Source organism: Gavialis gangeticus, unplaced genomic scaffold (assembly GCF_001723915.1).
Source record: "Gavialis gangeticus isolate Ggan-Ray unplaced genomic scaffold, GavGan_comp1, whole genome shotgun sequence".
In the NCBI taxonomy this organism is placed as follows: Eukaryota; Metazoa; Chordata; order Crocodylia; family Gavialidae; genus Gavialis; species Gavialis gangeticus.
Window position 1 is genome coordinate 145,246,447 of NW_017729024.1, and position 22,648 is coordinate 145,269,094.

At 44.0% G+C, this 22,648-nt stretch overlaps 1 protein-coding gene across 7 annotated transcripts in view; it reads left to right on the top strand.

Annotated features, from left to right (window-relative positions):
- Nucleotides 1-22,648, top strand: part of SLC38A9 (solute carrier family 38 member 9) — an 83,426-nt gene that overhangs the window by 4,083 nt on the left and 56,695 nt on the right. For 5 of the 7 annotated variants that reach the window (XM_019517857.1, XM_019517858.1, XM_019517853.1 and 2 more), the window contains exons 2-7: nucleotides 8,337-8,490; nucleotides 19,787-19,919; nucleotides 20,977-21,098; nucleotides 21,235-21,298; nucleotides 21,411-21,507; nucleotides 22,022-22,192. In XM_019517857.1, the coding sequence (XP_019373402.1) occupies nucleotides 8,384-8,490; nucleotides 19,787-19,919; nucleotides 20,977-21,098; nucleotides 21,235-21,298; nucleotides 21,411-21,507; nucleotides 22,022-22,192 (694 nt within the window). In that variant the 5' untranslated portion in view covers nucleotides 8,337-8,383. Of the gene's footprint in view, nucleotides 1-8,336; nucleotides 8,491-11,191; nucleotides 11,261-13,690; nucleotides 13,929-19,786; nucleotides 19,920-20,976; nucleotides 21,099-21,234; nucleotides 21,299-21,410; nucleotides 21,508-22,021; nucleotides 22,193-22,648 lie in introns of those variants that run through there. The other 2 variants (XM_019517859.1, XM_019517856.1) reach the window with 2 other exon arrangements.

Here is a 22,648-nt window from a genome sequence, read left to right on the forward strand (position 1 = left end):
TGTTAAGAAAAATGGCAAAGTCAAACATTGAAAAGTTATGACATACAACATTTATTCATCTCCCTAGTGCAGGGGCCAGCAACCTTTTTCATACTGTGGGCCATCCTCAGTCTGGCTCTGGTCAGATGGCTTCAGTGGTGTGTCAGTAGCAGGGAAGCTTTTCCTGTGTCCCTACTCAAACCACACAGCTGGGAGCTGTGCCCATGCCACCACTATTTCCCTCAGGTCCCTAGCTGCAGTGCAGGTACAACTCCCAGCTGAAGGGTAGTTGAGTTAGGGCTGGGAGGTAGAAGCTGCTGCTGCTTCTCCTCATCCCCATCCTTCTTCCCCCACACAGCCCTGCTCTCAGCCCAGTTCCACTCTGGCTGGAAGGTGCACTTGCACTGCAACCTTGGGAAAGGGGTATGGCCGGCAGGAGGGGGGGGTTGTGGGTAGGACAGGCAGTAGAGACATGAGCACTGTTTCAAGCACTCTGGCCCTGGGGCAGCTCCTTGCTACTCAGTTCCAGTACCGGCATGGGCACAGGCAAAGCCTGAGACTCAGCAGGCTGGATTCAGTGGTTCCATAGGCTGTACATTGCTGACCCCTGCATGTGACCATTTACTATTTTCCCCATCAAGACTCCCATCTCCTTTAGTGCACAAGATAGACAAGGCTCTGTTAAAGAACAACTGTTTGAAATTACATTTTCTTCTTGCTCAGTGCATGGCTACATGCCTTGCTTACAGTGTTATCCAAAGGACAGACTCATTAAGTTTCCCTGTGGGTTTTTCTCTAGTGTTCATCATTATAAGATTAGGTACTTCATACACTTAAATAGTTCCTCTTCTTGCATGTTGTGAGAACCTAATATATCCATTCTGTAGATAAGAAAATGAAGTCTAGAGAGTATCCACAGATTTTGGGTGTTCAGTTTGAGAGACCTGGCTCAATTTCATAATGCTTAGCACTATATACAACTTTACATATTTAGGACATTTGTAAATGATTTCAATTTGCAGTTGATTTACAGAGAGGCTGAGAGCTCTGATGGCAGAGGTGCTGATGCTTAATGCAGAAAAGGGAAGAACACTATTACTCATCCACCGTAAAAAAAGTATGGTTTAAACTACTCAGCATTTCAGTGTGAAACTCTGTGGCAGTAGCTAGTGTGAAATCCAGTTCTTCTGTGAAGAATTCAGCTGTTGTCATCTGTTTCCTTCCATCTCCTGCAACAAATGAAACAGGGATCCATGGGTAAACTGCCCTTTTTGTTCACACAATCACTGGACATTACAGGGGTCTGGTGGACAAAATAGTCATGTAAATCAGACTGTACTGCCATGCATATCTACAAGGAAGCCAAGTTAAGTTTGCATATGCAAACTTAAGTTTTGGCATCTTGATCATCATATATTGATATACGAACAACAAATGACCAGTTGATTTTGGGGGGCAGGGTGCATGCTTTGTTGTTGTTTTGTGTTTTTTAAATGCAAATAAAAAACAAACAATGCACACCAGCCATTCCTTTTCCCTCCCAGAACTGTGTTGTCACCACATCAACACCCATAGGAATCATCAGTAAGGCTAGCACCTTAGGATTTGTTCAACTGTCAGAGATCTAAGTTTCATACCTCTACTTCCCAAGCCCTTTTTTCATGGCTGACCCTGGGGTAGGGATGTGGCTGCATAGAACTGTGAGGGCCAACCTTTTTGGCAGCCCTGTGCCATTGCTAAGTGTTAGTCTAACCTTGTTCCCCTGCACTGCTTTCTGCTTCTGACCCTATGTGCCACTGTGTTCCCTCCTCTGCCAGATGCCACACACACACACACACACACACACACACAAGCTGCTAGGGGTGCACCGATAAAGATTTTTGGGGCCGATATTTATGGCTCATTAATAATTGACCATCTCGGCCCATACAGGCCCAGTTGCTGATATGCAGCTTGGAGAGCAGTGTCTAGCTGGTAAGTCTGAGGGGGCAGGGAAGGGGGGCAGAGGAGGATAGATCAAGGCCTTCATGGTGAGGGAGGGAATAGGACTGGGGCAGAGCCAGGCAATGCCCAGGCAGGGCACAGGACAGAGCCAGCAGCTCATTTGGGGGTGTGGGGTGGGGCAGCAGCTCCCAGCCACTATGTGCACCCCCAAGGAAGGCATGAGGGGCATATGCCCCCTGGATCTGTGTGGAGGGTGAGGGAAGGCTACCCACTTGAGTCTATTGCTGCCCCTGGCACTTCTCCCAGTGTCACTGCCTGCCTCAAGTGCAGCCCCTGCCACTGGGAAAAGGGGCCCCTGTAGCTCTTCTCCGTGCCACTACCCACCTTGAGCACAGCCCCAGCCCAGCCCCCTCCCCCTGGGAAGAGCCCAGCACCAGCCCTAGTCTTGAGCAGGCAGCCTGCCCTCTCCCCATGCACAATCTGGGGGAAATATGCCCTCCGTGCCTCCCCTGGGGGTATGCATAGTGGCTGGGAGCTGCTGGCCCCCTACACCCCCTGGGATGAGCTGCCAGCTTCATCTTGCACCCCACCCAGTCTGCACCTGTCCCTTACTCAGCCCTACTGCCTCCCTCACCCCAGGGGCCCAGATCTGCCCTCCACCCCCTTAGACTTACCAGCTGGACATTGCTTTCCAAGCTGCCAGGCTGCACTCCTGGCCCCATGCATACATGCGGCATTTATCAGCAACATTAAATAGGCCACATCAGCCAGAAGTGTCAATTTTCCTTTTATTGGTGCAGATACAATATGAACCAATGCATCAGTGTACCTCTAGAAGCTGCCCATGCCACTTGTGGCTCATGCCACAGGTTGGCCACCCCAGCATAAAGCCAGGTTTCCTATCTGGTATAACCTGTTTATCTCATGCCAAGGGCAGAGTTATGCAGATACCTGCCTATCTGATCCGTTTCTCTTCCAATTACATAAGAAGGGTGGGGATATGAGCAGGTTGGAAGCAACTGGAGGCCAGGGGTTAAATATAGGGAACAGGAAGATAGGGTCACAAGTGAGAAGACAGGAGAAAAAAAAAAAGGTAGGAAATAACAGCAAGACAGGAGATGAGTACTCAGGAGGAAGGCAATAAAAAAAAAAAAAGTCAGTGGTTTTCAGCCTGTGGTCTGTGGATCCCTGGGTCTGCAGATTATAGCTAAGGTGTCCACAAAGATGACCTATCAAAAGTATGTGAACCCACACTTACAATTCAGAGGTGCAGACCTCTTTATTCAAAATTTCTCCCAATAAGGATGTAGGGAGAAGAGATCTGAAAGAGAATGGATAGGAGGGAAGAACTATGGAAGATAACTAAGAGGGAAGAAAGAGACCATTAAAAGAGAAAAGAATAGACATGGCCACAATGCTCTTCATGGAAGGCTTATGAAAGGCTTCCCATCAGTTCAGTAGTTCCAAACTTAACTCCAATTTGTTTGGAGCCACACTCATAAGCCTTCCTAATTAATTGCTATACTATGCTTCAACATTGAGATGGTCCAGAGGAGGGCCACTCACATGATCTGGGGACAGCAGGACAGGTCCTATGATAATAGGCTACGGGACCTCAACCTGTTCAGCCTTCACAAGAGAAGAAGGCTGAGGGGGGACTTGGTGACTGTCTACAAACTTACCTGGGGGACCAGCAGGCAATGGGAGAGACCCTGTTCACTCATGCACCTCCCAGAGTAACAAGCAATAATGATCGTAAGTTGCTTGAGAGTAGGTTCAGACTGGACATTAGAAGACATTATTTCATTGTCAGGGCAGCTAGGACCTGAGACCAGCTTCCAAAGGAAGTGGTGCTGGCTCCTACCTTGGGGGGTCTAAGAGGCGGCTTGACAATTACCTAGCTGGGGTCACGAGCCCAGTATTCTTTCCTGCCCAAGGCAGGGGATCAGACTTGATGATCTACTTAGGTCATCATGTGGTGATTCTTTTCTGCTAATGCTCTCTTTCCTTGCTCTTAGTTCTCTCTTTTTTTTTTTTTAAAAAAAACAAAAAAGACACAAATTCTTCAATTCAAGCCTCCAAAAATGCATGTTTTTCTGGGATTAAAATGAAACTCCACTTTTATTTACTTATAAAAATAAAGGTGGCACATACATACATACATACCAGTTGAACACAATGTTTTATTGATATACTTACAATTTTAAAGCAGTTTGGAAGCCTATCAGTGCCTTAAAAAAAAAAAAATCACTATAAGATACGTTCTAAAATACCTATACGTTTATCATGGGAAGTCAGAGCTCCCTCTCCCCTTCACTCACCATGACATGGGTCCAACTGTAGCTTCTCTCCCCCACCAGTGTTTATGGTGCTGAGCAGCCCCGATATGCCGGTGCCCTGCCCATGCCATTGCCTCTCACTCCTGACCCACAGCCCCCTGCCCCCCCCAGCTGCCAGTTCTACAGGGCAAGGGACCCAGATCCACAGTCCCTTGCACCCCCACAACAGCACGTGAGCCCCAGCTGCTGCAGTAGAGCAAAGCAAGGAACCACCCCCCAGACAGGCAGCATGGCTGGAGTACAGCCTATTTGTGGGGGGCGAGGGCAGATGCTGGCTACCCTCTGCAGGCTTGGGCTCCCTACTGCTCTCTCCCCAGAGTCTCTGCAGCAGAGCAGGAGAGACTTGGCACAGCAGGGCAAAGAAGTTCAGCGCCACTGCTGCAAGCCTCACACTGTCATGGCATGTGTCCCCTGCCTACCCAGCAGCCTCAAGAGAACTCCACACTGCTACCCTCACTGTTGCCAGGCAGGTAGGAGGCAACTTGCTGTTGCAGTGCGGGTCTCGCATCAGCAAGGAGCTTCCCTGCCTCAGTCCGTCCTGCTGTACTGGGTCCCACCCACCAGGCTATGGAGGCCCCAGAGGGAGGGCAGCAGGGTAGGCAGCCTAAGCCTGCAGCAGACAGCCCATGTCTGCTCCCTTCCCACGCACAGATCTCGGGAGTACATGCCCCCTATACGCTGCCAGGGAGTGCACACAGCAGTGAGGAGCCAGCCACCCCACTGCCCCCAGGAGCCGCTGCCTGCAACTCCATCCTGCTTCCCGCCTGAGCTATGGGACTGCACATTCCAGCACCAGGCCTCAAGCCCCACACATTGCTCCATCTGGGCAGCAGCTCCAGCCTTACCCATGGAGGCTTCAACCTCATTCTCCCCTCCCCACCAGATTTTCCTGCAGGGAGCTGAGTCCTCCTCCTACTCTCCCCTGCCCCTTGCAGGCTAGCAGAGTTCCAGCCTGCAAGGGGAGACCCACTGTTTCCCACTTCAAAATGAGGAAATCTGAGTTTTACCATGTTTTTCTGTGGTGAACACATAACCAGATCCCTGGTTCTCTCATAGTTTTTCCTTTCCATCCATTCTCTTTCAGGTCTGTTCTCTCAACTCCACCCACATATGAAAAGCCTTCATGTTGCTAGGAGCATCCAGTTTCTTGATGGTGGTGTATAGCTGAAGTCAACTTTTCTTGCAGCTAAACCTTGTTGTGAAAAGAAATAAGCAACCCATGAGCTAGTTCCTAAGCATGTAACTCTGCCTGCACATGTTACTCCTGTTATTTTCTTAGGGAATCTTGTGGGAGGCAAAGAGCCATTAGGAGATTCCAAGAGCCAACCTGCACTTTACCCACAACATTACACATGTAGTAGAAAGCTTAAAATAGCTCCAAGGTTTATGCAGCATTTTCTTACCCTTTCTCTTTGCCCAGTACCACCACTGGACCAGACAAAGCACCAGGGACTCCCCAGGCTGGAAAACACTGATCTAGGTACCTCTCAGCATTTAGACATGTATTTAATAGTACAAGGCTTTAACAGTAATGCTTACATATTTATCCTTTATCTTTTTGAGGTTTTATTTTTCCACTAGCTCAGTTGCTCTTTTTTGTAGCTTCCTGCTTTAGTATTAAGCTGTAAAATGTCAAGTATCTGTTCCTTTTCTTGTTACTTACTTCTCTTTTCCAATCTTCTCCCTTTCCTTCCTTCTTCCCCTACCTCTGCAATTTTAAATTACAGGGTATTAACTATTCTGACCTGTGTGCATCTGCACCATTCAAGCCCCATGTTAATTAGTTTAAAAGACAACATGTGTAACCCATTTACTTAATTTTATGTACACCCACTTGACCCCAAATAAATGCTTTAAAATGTTCTGTGATAACAGGATCTTTAAAGTCCATCCTAATTTAAGAGAGATTGTAGAGAAAGAAAGAAAGTCCAGTAAAAGTGAAGAGATGCTGTTTATTCCAGGATTTAGCTGGAAGTTTAAACATCTGAGACTAAAATTGTGATTCTCTATCCCACATACACAGAGAGAGAGTCTTCCTGTTTTACTTGAAAGGTCACTTTGCGCCTCATAGTTCTGTTCTTGTGGATACCCAGAGCCACCTAGTCTGGCAGCTAGTCACCCATTTCCTGCCAATGCCTAGCAGAGGTCCACAAAGTAGGCGAGATGGTGGAGTAGCACTTAAATCCCCTCACAAAAATGCAGCTTTGTGCTCTGCATTTGACATATGGCTGTGGATGGTATGCGGCTGCCTGTCTTATGCATAATAGGCAAAGAGCTTGAGGACTCACCCAGAAAGAGGAAACCTTTTTAAAATCCCCTTCAGCCTTAGAGAGTTCAAATGAACATCTGTACCTCCCAGGATTTGCCCAAATGAGTAGACTCAAGAGAAGGCAGGGGTCAGGGAGCTATTTCTCAATCCTGATGAAGCTGTGCAACTGTCTGGAAAGGAGTGTCTAGAAAGGAATAATGCAACAGGGACTCTATAGTATAATGGTGAAGGTATTGCTTAATAAATAATGGAGCCAAGGAAGAAGGCCAAGCATTATGGAAAATAAGGGATGTTAGTGGTTTGCAGGTCAGAAATGGCAATTGGAAGGGAAGCTGGCGGTGTGTGATAGAACAACTAAGTTATGGGGGGCAGGTGTGGGGAGGGGGGGGAAGTTACAGTAAATGCTGGTTAACACAGCTTTTACTAACTGGAATACTCTATTAACCAGAATTTCCAATATACTCCAGCAACCAGAACTTTACTGTACTTTAGCAACCAGAATCTTTCCCCAGTCTATCCGGCACGTCCATCAAATGCATCTTGAAAGGGCCAGAAGGGGTGGTGAGGGAGGAGGGGCTGGGGCTGGGATTGGGAGGAAACTGAGCCCAGGATTGGGATCAAGCCTGGGGCCCGCTGCACCCGTGTGGCTGCCCCTTTCCCCATGCCCAGGGTCACTGCCCAGAGGCAGCATCCCCTGCATGAACAAGTCTGCCACCCCCAGCACCGCACTGCCGGGGGGGGGGGGAATCTTCATGGAACAGGACAGGCTGCCACTGCAGGATGGGGTCAGGGCAGTGCCAGGTTCTTCCCAGCAGGGGTGGCCGTGCTGCACTCCAGGCAAGCAGTCATGGCACTGGGATTAGCCTGCCTCGTGGCAGGACACATATGGTGCCATGCTGCATTACTTTCAAAGCGGTGGCAATGAGGCAGGGAGCAAGCCTACCCTGCAGCTGCAGCCCACTCTTGCCCCATGCACAGGTCAGGGGCCACGTGCCCCCCCCCCCGGCTCCCCACGCTGTGCCTCTGGATGAGCCGCCAGGCTCCAATTGTCTCATGACCCAGCCCAGCTAGGGTCCCATTCACAGATAGGCCGTCTTGTGGGACCATCCCCACAGTGCAGGAGGGAGTGGGGCAGGGGTGAATGATTTGCTCCTGCCCCACTCCCTCCTGCACTGTGGGGGTCTTGATCTGCCTGCCTCCCACCCCCAACCGCCCAGTCCAGGCATTCATAAGGAAGTAGATTGAAAGAAACTTACCCTGCACAGTCAGCTCAGTGGGCAGGTATCCGAGTGTGCGTGCCTTCCCTTCTCCCCACCCCTCCCACTGCATCTGAGGCATAACACTCTTAGATAACTGGAATTTTTAGGTAATCAGCAAAGTTTTATCATCAATATTTTGCCAAGCATCAAGTTTATGTATAACATTCTCGATTCAGAGATGATACCTTTTTTAGGCCAATTATAGCATTGCATCCTTTCAGTAGCAGATTATCAAATCATACCACACCATCTTCTGAACCATATTTCAAGAAATCCTTGTATAACCATGAAGACTTTTTTCCAGAAATGTTGTAGTTCTTCACTGAAGAGCCAGCACAGCTTAGTGACAGGACAGAATCAGTTCTCAGGTTACCCCACATGAAATTCCCTTCACAGAATGGGAGCTCCCAAGTAGCTACCTCTGACCCTTCAGCTAGCAATTGACCCTCTGGCTGTTTTGCATCAGGCCTCACAGGTGTGGGGTTTTGTTGTACCAGGGCCAGTATCTTAACTATTCGTTATAACCATCTTGTTTTATTTGTTTAGGTTCAAATATTTACAGAAGCTAGCAGAAGGAAGTGCATTCTTCAAGTATGGAAGAGGATACTAAACAGCTCCTGATCTCCAATGGAGGTGATGATGAAAGTGATTATGGAATTATGAACATTCAGTTTAGTTCAGAAGACCTTAAATGCAAAAGGTGAGGGGGAAGGTCTAATCTTAATACAACACTGGAAATGGTTGTCATCTTACATTTATATTTAAGAGAAGAATTCTGTGAAGGAAACAAAAAACAAAAAAAAGAAGCTACTAACATTTTACATCTGCTGATTTTTATAAATCAAAAGTTTCTTCTGTGTGTGCAGCCAGTGTCATTTTAAGCACCACCTGCATTTCACAGAATACATTTTTTATTTTTTCTCTTTTCCTTTAAGAAAGAGACCTTGCTCTTGAAAAGTTTAGTGACCTTGCTTCAATGAGGGCATGCTAGAATACAGTTGGTTTGAAAAGATATATATGCATGCATGCAATAGGAGCTGCAGGTCCACTTGGAGTACCCTCTGTGGCCACAAGACCTACCTGGGTCAAACTCCATTGCCAGTCTCCCTAATTTGCTGATCTGCCATGCCTTGTTTTTAATAGTAAAAGTTGATTAAGGGAGGTTGTCAACAGGCTTTAGAATGAGCCTTATTCCTAAGGACTTCTCACTGGGTCTTAATCCAGCCTTCAGGCCTGATAGATCCCTCTTGGCTTAAGTAGGCCCCTGTAAAACACTTAAGGGCAAGTTGTGTAGCCTGTTTTCCTCCCCTATATCACACCCCAGGCCTCACAGGTCTCATCATATCATTGTTCACTTGTTGGGCTCTGACCTCTTCAGCTTCTGCCCTTTTCTTCCCAGAAAGGCCTTCTAGCCCAGGCCCACTGTGTTGGGCCTGGCTGTGGCACTAGCTTTGGTTTGTCCCTCTCTGGCTCCAGCCCTTGTCTGGCCCTGCAGCCTTGTCTGGCTGCAAGAGTAGCTCAAGCCTTGAGCCTGCACGTGAAGGGATCAAGGCAAGCGTCAGCCCTTCAGGTACAAATGGAACCTCTAAGCCACGCCTTGCAGTCCCAACCCAAGCTACCAGCATTAATGGTAACTTAAACCATAAGCCCCTGGACTATAACAGAAAACACAAACAACAGGAGGAGCACCCGGTGCCCCTTTAAAAGGGCACTTTCCTCATTCCTAGCTGGTATACTTTCCAGCCCAGGGCTATACTCTAGCCCAGGGGTGGGCAATTATTTTGGGTGGAGGCCCACTAACTGAGTTTTGGCAAGTTATTGAGGGCCACGTGACAGGCAGCCTAGAGCAGATTAATATTAAGTTTTTTAGGGGCCCTGCAGGCCAAATAGAATGGCTTGGCAGGTTGCATCCGGCCCACAGGCTGCATTTTACCCACCCCTGCTCTAGCCTATAGACTATACAGCCTTGGGCTCTCTGGTCCCACACAGTTTCTCCTCTGGGCTCTCAGGCCCCAGCTCAGCCTTTCCCTGGGCATACAGACCCTCTAGTAGAAACCTCAAACCTTCTAGGGATTAACCTAAAACAAAGGCCACTGGCCTGTAAACCCAGTCTTTCTCTGCCCAGGGAACTTACCTCTGTTCCCAGGCCTGCAGCATTGTTTCACTAAAGCCAGGTCCCTTCAGGAGCCCATCTACCAGGAGCTCCTTACTGCAAGGTAGCCAGGGAGAGGCTCCCTGATTTGGGCAAGCTCTGGATTTATATAGCTCCAGCCTAAGCCCTCTTCTAGTCAGGTGAGTCCCTCATTAGCTCCCCACTGCCACCTGCAAGCAGGCTCACAGGCTTCTTGCTCTCTTCAAGGAGCAGGCACATCCCAGTGCCCTGCTACAATGTACCTGTTTCAAATATGTCTTAAAACATTCAACAGAATCAATGGGCACATATTTATCACCATGCCTATTAAGATTTTTACTTACTGCAAAATGTAGTACTACTAACTTAGTGGTGAGAATATCCATGAGAAGCCACCTGACTGTGGGTATGAGTACAGCTGCACAACTTCCCCCAGGTCGTATGATGCATGGGCCATACACCATACTGTGCCGCATGCTTGTTTTCCAACCTCACTGTATAGTGGACACCCCTCCCTGCTATACCATGCCAGCAGCCCCACTGGCCTCTGATCACTGGACCATGCCATGTGCCTCATGGCTGCTGCTGCTGCCATTGGAATCTTCAGGCTCCTTCTCCCTCTTTTGGTTTCTAATTCCTGCCTCCTTAGACCAGGACTTGTTGGGTAAAAAGACTGAGAAGTGGAGACAGGGATAGACTGGATGAAGGGAATGAGAGTAGGCTGAGGAGCCAAGAGTGGGGAAGAATCAGGACTTGGGTAGATTGGAGGCATTGGGGAAAAATAGTAATTTGTGGAGGGAAATGGGCAGAAGAGCCCACCTTTTGCCATCAGCTACTCAGCTAGCAGAAGTGGCAGAAGTCAACTTGGTGGCTCTTAAGATTCCTTGTGATAGAATTTGTTTTTTTCCCGTTTGTATTAAAAAAAAACTAGGAAATTACATGCACTTATTTACACCAAACCTAATTGCTTTTAAGGAATATTCTTATGTTGGAAAGTCAAACAGTTCCAAGTTAGGAAGTGCCAGAATTAAGGATGCCTGCATAATCTTAATTCACCCTCTTGTGCATTCGTTGCAATACAGTCTTTAATGACACCATCTCATTATCCCTGTCTGCTTCAGTGTACAAGATGAAATGCTCTGAGTGAATCAGGATTATGTATTAAAGGAGACTTTTCTGCACCAACCCTGGCTTATCTGGTGCAGAAAATGAAAAGTAGGAAGTGAATGGATCAAGGGGGCGTGAGAAGAGAGATGTTTGGGTAGTTCAGCACTGCCCTGGAAGATTGGATTCTGTGCTTGCCTCTGCCACAGAGTTCCTCCTGTGTCATTCTACTCAGGTTGTTTGTATTAAGCTTTTCACACATAGTCACTGATTGTAGGTCTTACATTTTTTGGGTCCCTGACAAGAGGCACTAAACACTCACAGCTGCAACTGGGGGCTGTGCTTTAAGCATTCAGAGTGCTATACTGTGGTAGGTTGGCTGAAAAATCAGGTCTACATATTTCAGATTAGGCACCCAAAATTAGTGAGCATTTTTTACATTAATCTCTCTGTATCACAGCTTCCTTTGCACAGTATGAGGCAGGAGTCCTGTGGAAATAATAGTACATAATCACATAATTGAAGTCTGTTTCATAATGCATATATGCAAAGTGGTCAAATTCAAGATTGTACATTCATTCTGGCATTTCCTACCTTCTGAGTGCATACTTTTGCAACATTATTAATGTTCTTTTAATGTCCTTTGGTAAATATACCAAAAATCCCAAATCATAATTTTAAAGTATTTTAGAGTAATACAGTAGAACATTATGCCAATAATAATTCCAGTAACCCTCTAATAAATACTGATTTTAAGAGAATGTAAAAAAAGATTTAACATACAAGTGGGGGAAGCTCTGCTTACCAGTAGTTGAGCAATCTGCTGCTTTTCAGCTGCAGGGAACAGCACTAGGTAGATCTAGTGGATCACTTTGGCTCTTTTACTTTTTGACTTTACAGAATGTACCATGTTTCTGAGGCGGGTGCAGTTTGCACAAGGGAATGGAAGGTGGCACTGTTGTCTCTTAAATTTCCTTTTGACAGCAGGAGAAATGAAAAGAAGGGTCTTGGCTGTTAGTATAAGCATTAGTATATGCATGTACATGCAGGCCTGTTTGCTGTTGTATGTTTGGCTTGAGGTTCCAACACTTGAAAAAGCTCCAGGGGCATTTGTGCATGGATGCCAGGGCCTAAGCCTCTGTGAGCCCCATCTTCCCATCCTTAAGGAAAAAAAGAAGGGATGGGGACCTCATGGAAACAACAGGGGTGTAGGGCGAGGCACAGTAATATTAGTGTAATGCAGATTAGGAGCTAACAGAGCCTGTTTGATTGAGGAAGAGAGGCATTGCTCTCTTGCAAATTGCTGCCTTGGATTTGGCACTGAAAAGGGCCTGGGGCTCTTCTGACTCAGCTAGGCCAGATGCAGGTGCTCATTTGTATGGGTTGAGGGAGTTGCTAAGGGCAGATCATTTCTCTGTACGTGAAAATTGATGGGTAAGAGATGGTGACGCATGGGTAATAAGAGAAACTGTAGAAAAGGTTTGTTCAAACTGAGGTGCATCCATTGCTTTGTGTGTGCATGTGCACGCACAAGTGTGCTGAATCTCTGATTAGCAGAGGAGGGGCTTTGTGCTTTGCCCTCATACTTTATCTGCCAAAGAAAAACCAGTGTGCACTTTGAGCAATCTTTTTCCTCAGTATGTGTTGTTCTGGCACATTAAGCGGTCCACATGCCTTCTCTTTCCTTTCTGCTTGATTTTTGTTTCTGGTTGTTGCATAGGCCACCAGTTTTCTCACTCAGGGTTAGTTCTTCAGCCCAGAACTGGCTTTTTTCATCCAGCTAGGCTTATAGTAATACAAAGTTTGATTGGTAGGTGTGGCTGGTGCCACCACAGAAGAATGCCTTGCCTTTCCCCACCCCAACTCTCCTGTCTTTTCATCTTGGTCTGGCAGCAGTATCTGGTATGGGCAGAGCAGAGGGAAAGGCTAGGTCAGATGCTGTTTGACTGGTGCTTCTTAGCCATTCACTCCATCTCCGCCTTTTTGGCTCTGCTCCCTTTCTGCCTCTTTTCAGATACCAGACATATATCTCTAGAGTACAGTTGCTACAAGAGATGACACTTGTCTTTGTAAAGTCTTTAGTCTATGGTAGAGAAGCAAAAGAGCAGGTTTGAAAGATGTTGGGAGCATGGGCATCCATGGAGAGGGGGCTTTCCTGTTGTCTGCTTTATATTAGCCTTCAGTCCCTGAAAAGGCTTCAGATTTCTCCTTGTGTGAAAACTGAAGGTAGTGATTCTCAACTAGGGTGCCTTAACAGTCTTTCAAGAATGCCATGCAATGTTAGGTGTGCAAACATGATTCACAAGATAAAGCCAGTGATGTGAAATAGGAATTATGAGCATTACAGCCATTCTGAGTCTTTCTGAGTTCTTTCAACAGAAAAAAAGTGCTCTGTTTGTTTTTTTTTATAGCAAAAAAATGGGTGAAAGCAAAAGGCTGGAATTTCCTGAGGTGTGCCTCGGGTTTTACCAGAGTGGCATGAGAGCCATTGACTTAAGGGCTAAGAACACAGACCTCAACTTCCCACCTCAGAGCAAGGAGGGACAGAGAGGAATGGAAAGAGAGAGCTTAAGGCCAGCTATCTTAGGCAGCCTGTAGAAATAGAGGGGCCAGGGTCAGGCAGGCTTAAATGCAGATTAGCATAAAGCAAAGCATTGTGGGGTCGGGAAGAGAGAAGTGTTGGGTACAAGTGTATATATAAGAGATGGCACTGACAAGCATGAACATATTTTTTTGGTTTCCCTAGTATAGTTTGAATTCCTGGTTTATATATGTTAGGAGCTCCTGAGAGCAGAAAAATATCTATCACATATAAACAGTATTGTGAAAGGGGGTTGTGAATGTGGGCTACAAGTAGATTTTGTTTTTAAACCTGTTGCTGATGGAGCCATGATCAGACACAGGTTCGTAGTGTTTCTAGCTTTTTTTTCAGTTTGTTTTAAGTAGTCTTTCTTTCCATATTTATAATTTTGTTACTAACTTATTCTTTTGTCTTAGGGATTTGTGATTAGTGTTAGTTTTTGTGTAGGTGGTTTTATTATTTATTTCATAAGTTGTTAGCTGGTTTTGTTAATTATTCTGGATAGTGTTGGAATTATTCTGGGTAAAGTTGCAAGGTAGAATAAAAGTACCTGTTGAATTGAATGTTTAAAATAGCTTGCTTTGTTGTCTACTTTGTTTATTAAAGTTGTAAATGACTTTCTTGTGTAGCATGTTTCTTTGTCTTTCTAGGAGGAAAAAGTCCAACATAATAGAGCACTTCAAAATTGGATGTGGTTCCTTTCTGTAACTTTCTTAACATTTCTAATTATTTAAAATGAATGATTTGGTAACTATATAACTCTCCTAGTATATTTTATTATGGTAGTTTCGTACAGCAATATTATCTAGTGTATTAGAGTAAGGACTCCATTTTTCTTTCCCTCCCTCATATGTTCTCTAATTTGCACTTGTTGTCTTTGGGAATGTGTGGTGCTATGGGGATGAAACTGGAAGTGTGTTGGAAGCTGTTCTAATTGTGAAAATGCTTAAGATCCAGAGTAGAGGATGTATCCAGGCTTCTGCCATGAGGGAAAACAAAAGGCACATAAAGCCAGGGACTTCAGAAGAATGAAAGGTTAAAAAGAGAATAATGAGAGAGAGCTAATACCAAAAAGATGAAGGAGTGGTCAGTGTGGGAAATATTTCTAAATGGCAATAGAGGCATTGGAAGGGGCCCAAGGACCATCTTTTCTTTAGAAGTAAATTTTCTTTTCCTTTAGGTTCTCTCTCTTTCTTTTTTTTTTTTCTTGTTTTTCTTTTTCAAGTTTTCTTGCAAGTTAAAAAAAGCAAACATAAGAGGTGCTGGGTAGGTATCACTGGATACCTGAACTCTTCTGTTTACATAGCAGGTATTGCTACACACTTCAGCAGCCAGGCTCAGATTTGACTTGCAGGACAACTGTTATTTGGAAGACAGATTGCTGGCTGTTTGATACCCACAGACTAATTGAGGAAGAGTGCAAATAATTCCTTGTATTTAAGTGCAAGTTTTTTACTCTCTCTTTCAGGGAGGAGACATTGGTTATTTCCCTAGATGGCTCAATATCCTTAGAACTACTGGAGAATTATTTAAAAATAGTAAATATAGTATAATAAGGGGTGGACAAGCAGAAGTCTGCTAAAATCAGAAGTGATTCTCAAACGAAGTATGTTCAGTCATATGGATTGCCTACATAGAAGAGGAATTGTATGTCTGTGTACAGAATTATTCTGAAGCATTAAAAAGGTGTTCTAATTTTGGTTATCGGCAGGGATCTTGGTTTTCTCTCTTTAAAAGTCTCAAATTCTCTCTTTTTAAACAACAAATCCATTTTTCTACAATTAAAATGAAACGCCGCTATGAAATGCATCTTAAAATGAAATGCACGTGGTGCCCCCTGCTTAATTACCCTCTTTCTGTAGCCCCAAGTAACCACTTTTTCAGGCTGCAACTCTGACAGCCTGCAAGGGGAAACGCACCGTTTCCCACACTTTTCTCCTCCTAAAGGAAAAAATCTGTGATTTTTCCACAGTAAACAGAAGACCCAGATCCCTGGTTATCAGCACCATATACAACATGGAAAGAAACAACAGAGCATGCTGCTTTATCCTACTAAGTATGAGGAACAAACCCCTGCACCAAAGACCTTATACTGTCATACTCTAATTTTTGATGGAGTCTTACTTCATGAATGGACTACTGATTTCAGGCATTTCTGACTGTAGGATTTGGGGTCTGAAGATGCAGAATCTTTACAGCTGAGAGCCAGGGTGAGATAAGAAGTTATGCAGAGTAGAGTGGTTTTCATGAATGATCTCAAGGGAGAGAGGCCTCTCAAACCATTAAGGGGTATAACTACCTCCTCTTCCCCTTTGTTTTAACCTCACCTATTTACTGGCAAAAGTGTCTTCAAATCCAAGCAAGACTAACTCTAAGATATTTATTGTTAATTGATGAAATTTCCACCCTAATTTTTAAACACGTTCCCAATAGATCTTTCAGTTGTCCCAAAATATGCAATCATTTTAACAGATTTCTTATGTATCACTGAAATTTAGCAAATTCTAGTGTTTTGACGATATAAAATTGTGTAAAATTCCAGCATATTTCTCCTACTCAAGAAGCATAGTCAAATTTGAACTATATTGTGTCCTTGGGGAGGAGGTGAGGGTGTTTATCTGTAAACGTGGCTTCTATATTCATACTTCTTTATTCTTCATGTATACTTATACATGGCACTATACCTTTTGATGCCTATTATGTATAGTTTAGACAGTCCCATCCAGAAAATATATTGGACATCATTATAATTACTGAGATGATTATTGCCCAAGACAAAAGTGATGTTTGTTTGAAATGACAAGGTAAAACCCTACAGTATGTAGATAGATATAGATCTATTTATATCACTTCAGACAAACATCACTTTATATACATATATAAATTTCCTAGAAAGTTTGGGAAATGCAATTATTTGTTCATTGGTATATACTTGCTTCCAATAAAGTTTATGTCAATTAAAAATGCTGGTCAGAAAATGCATATAGCTTAGTAACTGAGCCCTCCTGAACAATGGTACTGAAACTTTTATTTTAACAAAGAAACTTCATAGTTTTACAAGGCCTAATATTTGGAAATAAGTAAGATGAAAAATACTGCAGTGTATGCAAGTTGCTTTTAATACTGATTGGATTAATTCTAAATGCTGAATTGGTGAGAGTAGCTAGGCTATATAGTATGAAAGCTATACACACACAAGTGCTATAGGAAATGCGATGACCTCTCCTGTGCCCACTGAGCTGTGGCCTGCGGGTTCTGTGTCGACTGCAGTTCTGTGATGTACACAAGGTGAACATCCCCTGTGTGGGCTCTCAGCAACCAACCCTTGCTTACCATGTAATGCAAAATCCACAAGTTCTCATGCAGCGTTTGCCTCTGAACAAAGAATATTGCTGGTTGGATTAATTTTTAAAAACTGGAGTATAATAGCGCTATTGCCCTGGACATAGTGAATCCATTAAATTGTGTGTGGCTCTCCCATGTCTCTCTGAGTGCTTGGTTAATGCTCTTGTTATTGCTATATTCATCTGTAAACCACATGCACCTCTGCCCCAAAATCTGCCCTCCAGAATTAGGGTGTGTGCCTTAAATGGGGAAGCTGATTTTTCTTTGCTGGGAGAGAACAGAAATATACAGACACTGCTGTCATGGGTGCCAAGATGGCTGCCACTTCTCTCTGGGCCCAGCAAGCAGAGGGCCTGGAGTCGTTTGTCCCTCTCACAGCTGAGGTAGCTGTTGGCTGAGCACCATAGCGTGCATCTGGAGTAATCATTGAGTTAGCTCAGGGCAAGTGAGCTCTGCATGCAGTCTGTCATCAGAATCTTGAGGCTTTTGGTTTGGAAACAACACCTTATTCTTTACTGTAAAGAAATAGCAGTCTTGCTGCTGCCCTTGCAAGGGTCTGGGCATAGCCTTGTTGCTGCCCTGCCATGCCAGGACATTTCTGCTGCCCCCTCCAGACTACTGCCTGGGATGCCACACTTCCTGGGCACTCTGTTCCCTGGAGACCTGACTTGGTGTCACACAGCCACAATGCTGTCAAAATCTTTTTTTCCCCTATGGTCTGACATCCAAAAACAAGGTACGTGCCTTGGGGATAGGGGAATGTGGTACACAAGGGAATAGAGTAGTTCTCCTACTTTGTACTTTGTACTCAAGTCTTTCCCCGTTCTGCCATTTTTATTCCTTTTGGTTTCATGGGGCCTCTTCAGAGTGCTGTCCCAAGAAAAGAAGTTTCTCACAGATCTGCAGAATGGTTGAGCATGGTGTTGGCAGGGTTTTCATCCTGTAGGATTTACAGCCCCATGGGCAGTGCTTAGCCCAACCTGCTCGGGGTCTCTGGAACAGCATGTGCAGCCAGATACATTTCTAGGCCTAGTTTTCAAATTGAGTGCAGATATAGGGAACACACAAATCGCTCCCTTGTTTTAGGCAGATTGCCACTTTTCCCAAGGAGAAATCACCACTCATGCTCCAGGTAGAAAGGTGACATCATGATGTCTACCCATATAAGCTCATGGATTGAGTTAACATCTTCGGAGAGATTCCCCCCAACTGACAGACCAATGAGCAGAAGATCTTGTTAACCAAATCCATGTGTTAAGCAAGGCAGTGAATGCTCTGATGCTTTAAAATGCCCTCGTATCCTGCTGCTTTTCAGTTGTCCTCTCTGATCGCTGTTGTTCTCAAGCAGCGTGTCTGACTGGAGTGGGAGGGAAGGGAACCCAAATGCAGCTGCAAGAAACGAGACAGAAGCAGCAGGAAGGAGCTTCCTGTGGTTCAAAACATCTGTAGTAGAGTAATGCTTTCATTTCATTTTTTCCTTATCTGCTATAATAGCTTTTAAATCACACCTAGCTGGACTTTTCTAGTCTATGAATTGCATAGTTAATCCAGATTCTTTCCATCTGCTTTTACATTCATCAGAAAGCATTCATTTCTGTTTTGTGCTATTGACCATGAGGAGAATTGCAGAAGTGAGCATTCAGGGTTTGGGGAACAAGCTTCATCTCTTTTAAGTACAGGCATACCTCGTTTTATTGTGCTTTGCTTTATTGCACTTCGCAGATATTGCGTTTTTTACAAATTGAAGGTTTGTGGCAACCTTCATTGTTGTCTTATTTTAAGAAATTGCCACAGCCACCCCAACCTTCAGCAACCACCACCCTGATCAGTTAGCAGCCATCAACATCGAGGCAAGACCCTCCACCAGCAAAAAGACTACGACTCACTGAAAATTGTACAGCCCCCATGAGATGTTCCTGTCACCAGGGGCTGCTGCCAGGGGAGTCGGTAATGACTCTTGCACATCTCTAGGACTGAACTTGAAAGGCTGTTGTTTGAACCTGTGGTTTTCCCAACTACTCTTACTACTTCCACAATATTCTTCCTGACTATTTTTTTGCTGCTGGTGAATAAAGACTCCTAATTTAGCTTTATTTGTAATTTGCAGTGCTCTGGTTTATACTTGCCTCCTTGTCGCCCCCTCCACCCTCCGGAAAAAAAACCAAACTGGAAAATTAACAAACAGTTCCAGGAAATGTGCTTATCCACTTCACATCTATCTTTGCGTAAATACAGCGCTGGATACGCAGCCTTGTATCTATCCTGTCTCCAAACATCTTTTGTCCACATGGTAGACAAAGAAGGAGAAACATTATCATTCCAAAGGATGTTTGTTTCCATATGGCTGCTTTGGGGACAGGCCATGATCTGAACCTTAGGAATTTTTGTTCCAGTCATACTCCAAGTCCTTGCCTTTCAAGGAGGAAACTGTGAGGTAGCAGAACATTAAAACAAATTTTCTTTTTAAATTTAAATATATTGTATCAAATTCTTCTCTTTACCCCAGTATAATGGAACACAGCTGGTTTGTCGATTCTACTATATACAGTATTAGTCAAAATTCTGTTGATGATTTGCCACAATATAAGTAATACAAGTAATACAGCAAAAAAAATTGGCCTGCTGGCTGCTTTTCTGTTTTTGTGTTGTTTTTAATGTGATTTATAAAGAGAGAGAAACGTTGGCTTCTGTCAACTGTGCAGTGTGAGACACTGACATGGTACAGATGCTGCATGTTGGATAGCTGTTTAACAGAATAATGTAAAACTGTTTTCTGAATTTTACCTGATAATGCTGCCTAAAGGTTTTTGGTGTTTTGCTTTTCACCCTCTTCAGACCATTCCATGTGGAGCCTACAAACATTGTTAGTGTGAATGATGACACACAAAGAGTTACAGACGAAGCATCAGCAATGAATAAGCGGATTCATTACTATGGCAGGCTTACTTCTCCATCAGACAGGGCATTGGTAAGAAAAGGCCAGAGATACTAATTAACAGGGGTATAATGTAGCGTGATGGGGTTACTACGGGTGCCTGACCTGCACATTTCTGCATTAGAATAAAAGAAAAAACATTAGTTAAAAGTGAAAATTGCTTTTAAATAAGAAATGAATGGCTAAGCACATCCAAATTCATGTAAAACCACAATCACAATTGTCTTGTTTTTATATGTTTTTAGCATGTATGAGACGTAAACAATGCTGAACCTGTCTTAAAATTTGGCCACAAGAACTCTCATAAATGCTGATTTATTAAGCTTTAATGTAAAAATTTGTTCATTTTGTTTATAGTAAGTTGGCTTGCATGAGAGAGGAAGCTGTGATCTTACTAAGGCCCCAGGCAGATGTTACAGTTAAGACACGATTAAGCAGTTAATCGCATCCTAAAGTGTAACCCAGCCATGTGTTCAGGAAATTAATGACTTGACAAAACATGAATCAAGCCACAAAATGATGGAAAAAATGTGTACTAATTTTGTGTCTGATTTGCATTGTGCCTTGAAACAAATGTGTGGCAGGGTGGACCGCACTGGCATCTCCAGCTGAACCTGGTGTATTCCCTGCCAGCCAACAGTCTGCTGATCATTGGCAGGATTGGGACCACACAGTGGCTGCCCAGTGTGGCCCTCATCCTGCCAGCCATGAGTTGGTTGGGCAGGGAATATACTGTCGCAGGTTCAAGCCCCAATGCAATCTTGATCCAGCCGGCTCCAGGGCTCACAGTGGGACTCAAACTGGCCCTGTTGAGTCCCTGAAGCCAACTGACAATTAGCTGCTTGTTCAGAACTGTTGCCAGTGCAGGAGAAGTCTGAGATCATGATGCTGCTCAGTGTTGCAATGCAGCTTCCCTTGCACCACCAAGTATCATATAAGTGGGATCTGATCCCAAAATTGCATGTCTTACCGTGCAAGTGCATCATGGCGGGAGGCACAGTTGTTGGGATCACAGGTTAGATCCCATCCCATCTTTAAATAAATATCTGTCAGGAACCAAATACTACTACTTTTGTTATCTGTTTGTTAGATTGCTCCTGATCACGTTCTTCCAGCTCCAGATGAAATCTATGTGTACAGCCCATTAGGAACTGCTTTCAAAGTGGATGGGTGCACAGAAAGCTATGGTAAAAACTCCAGCATAGTAACAATGTACGTTAAGCACTTTTGTTTATTGTGGCTAAAAATTACAATTATTTTAACTTAACAGCTTTTACTATAATATATCTGAAAGGGTAGCATATAAAAAAAAAGATGTGGTTTGTTTGTTTTGTTTTTTTTCTTGCAGATTTATGATCTGGAATACAATGATGGGTACATCTATACTAAGTATCCCATGGGGAATAAAACAGGTAAGGTGGAGGAAATAATATTGGCTTTTGCAGCATGTAATTTATTGTTCATTTGTTTCAACAGTATACCTGGTTAACATATAAAATTAAATATATTTCTTGTTTTAAACAGGCAGGATTTACCAATGGAATTATTTTGATATTACTAATGGGACTTTTGACACTTTACTGCTGTTACAGAGTTTTGAAATCACGGACTATGATAGAAAGTAAGAATCTGTTGCACTATAGTACACACAAGGGTCTGTCTCAAGTGAAATCCCTGAGATCTTGGAGGTTTGTATTACTTGAAGTAATACAAAGCGGTCCAGCTTCTAAATGGCTGAGGGCTGAATGCCCTGCAGGCTTTACCATGAGAGGTTGCTTGCTTGTGGGCTGGGGTGGAGGCAGGCAGTGAAAGCTAGAGGAGTGAGAGGAACCTGGAGTCTTTGGCTGCTGTTATAGCTGGAATGATGGGAAGGAGCCATGGCTGGGGAGGAGCTCAGGGGTTTAACCAGTTGGATAGCCCTGCTGTAATAAAACTCCAGTTGTGAAACAGAATACTGCTGCTTTGCAAGTGTTGTACTTTTAAGTTGTTGATGGTCATCTAGCACTTAAAAGTGGGTTTGAATCTATGAGAGAGGTCTGGGTAAACAGCATGATCTCTCCTGATCAAAGTATTCTAATATTTAACCACCTGCTTATTTTATTTCTTCATACATTTGTATTTTTATGTTTATGTAGCTTCAAAAGATACTTCAAACTGGGAATTCCCAGATGTTTGCAAGCACTATTTTGGATCCTTTGGTCAATGGTCCAGTCTCTTTTTTTCAATGGTATCACTTGTTGGAGCCATGGTTGTTTATTGGGTACTTATGTCCAACTTCCTGTTCAACACAGGAAAATTTATATACAGTAAGTAAAAGTGTTTGGCTTAAATTAGATATTTAACCTTTAAACAGTGGGGTTCTGACCTGCATCTTCATGTTCTGTCTTTTATTCCACAAGAATTGGCGAGCAGAGGGTAATTATGCATGCACACAGCAAGTGATTAGAACTGATAGCCAACATCTGGCTGTTCTCTAGCATCAAACTGAAAAACCAGGGTTTAGTAAATACATATTTTGATGTGTTGCTTTCAATGTCTGTGTTCACAGCACTTTCCAAAACTCTCATCACAGTAAGAGAATGTCCTGATCCTAGCATCTGACAAAATGCTAAACATGGTTAAACTCAAGTTTTCTACCCTGGACACCTTACCCTATTGATTAATGACTAATGGAATTTACAGATGACCTAATTCAGTTTTTGTCCTAGCTAATTATTGTTATTGTTATTGGAAGCAGATTTCATAGTGTTTGAACAAGTCCC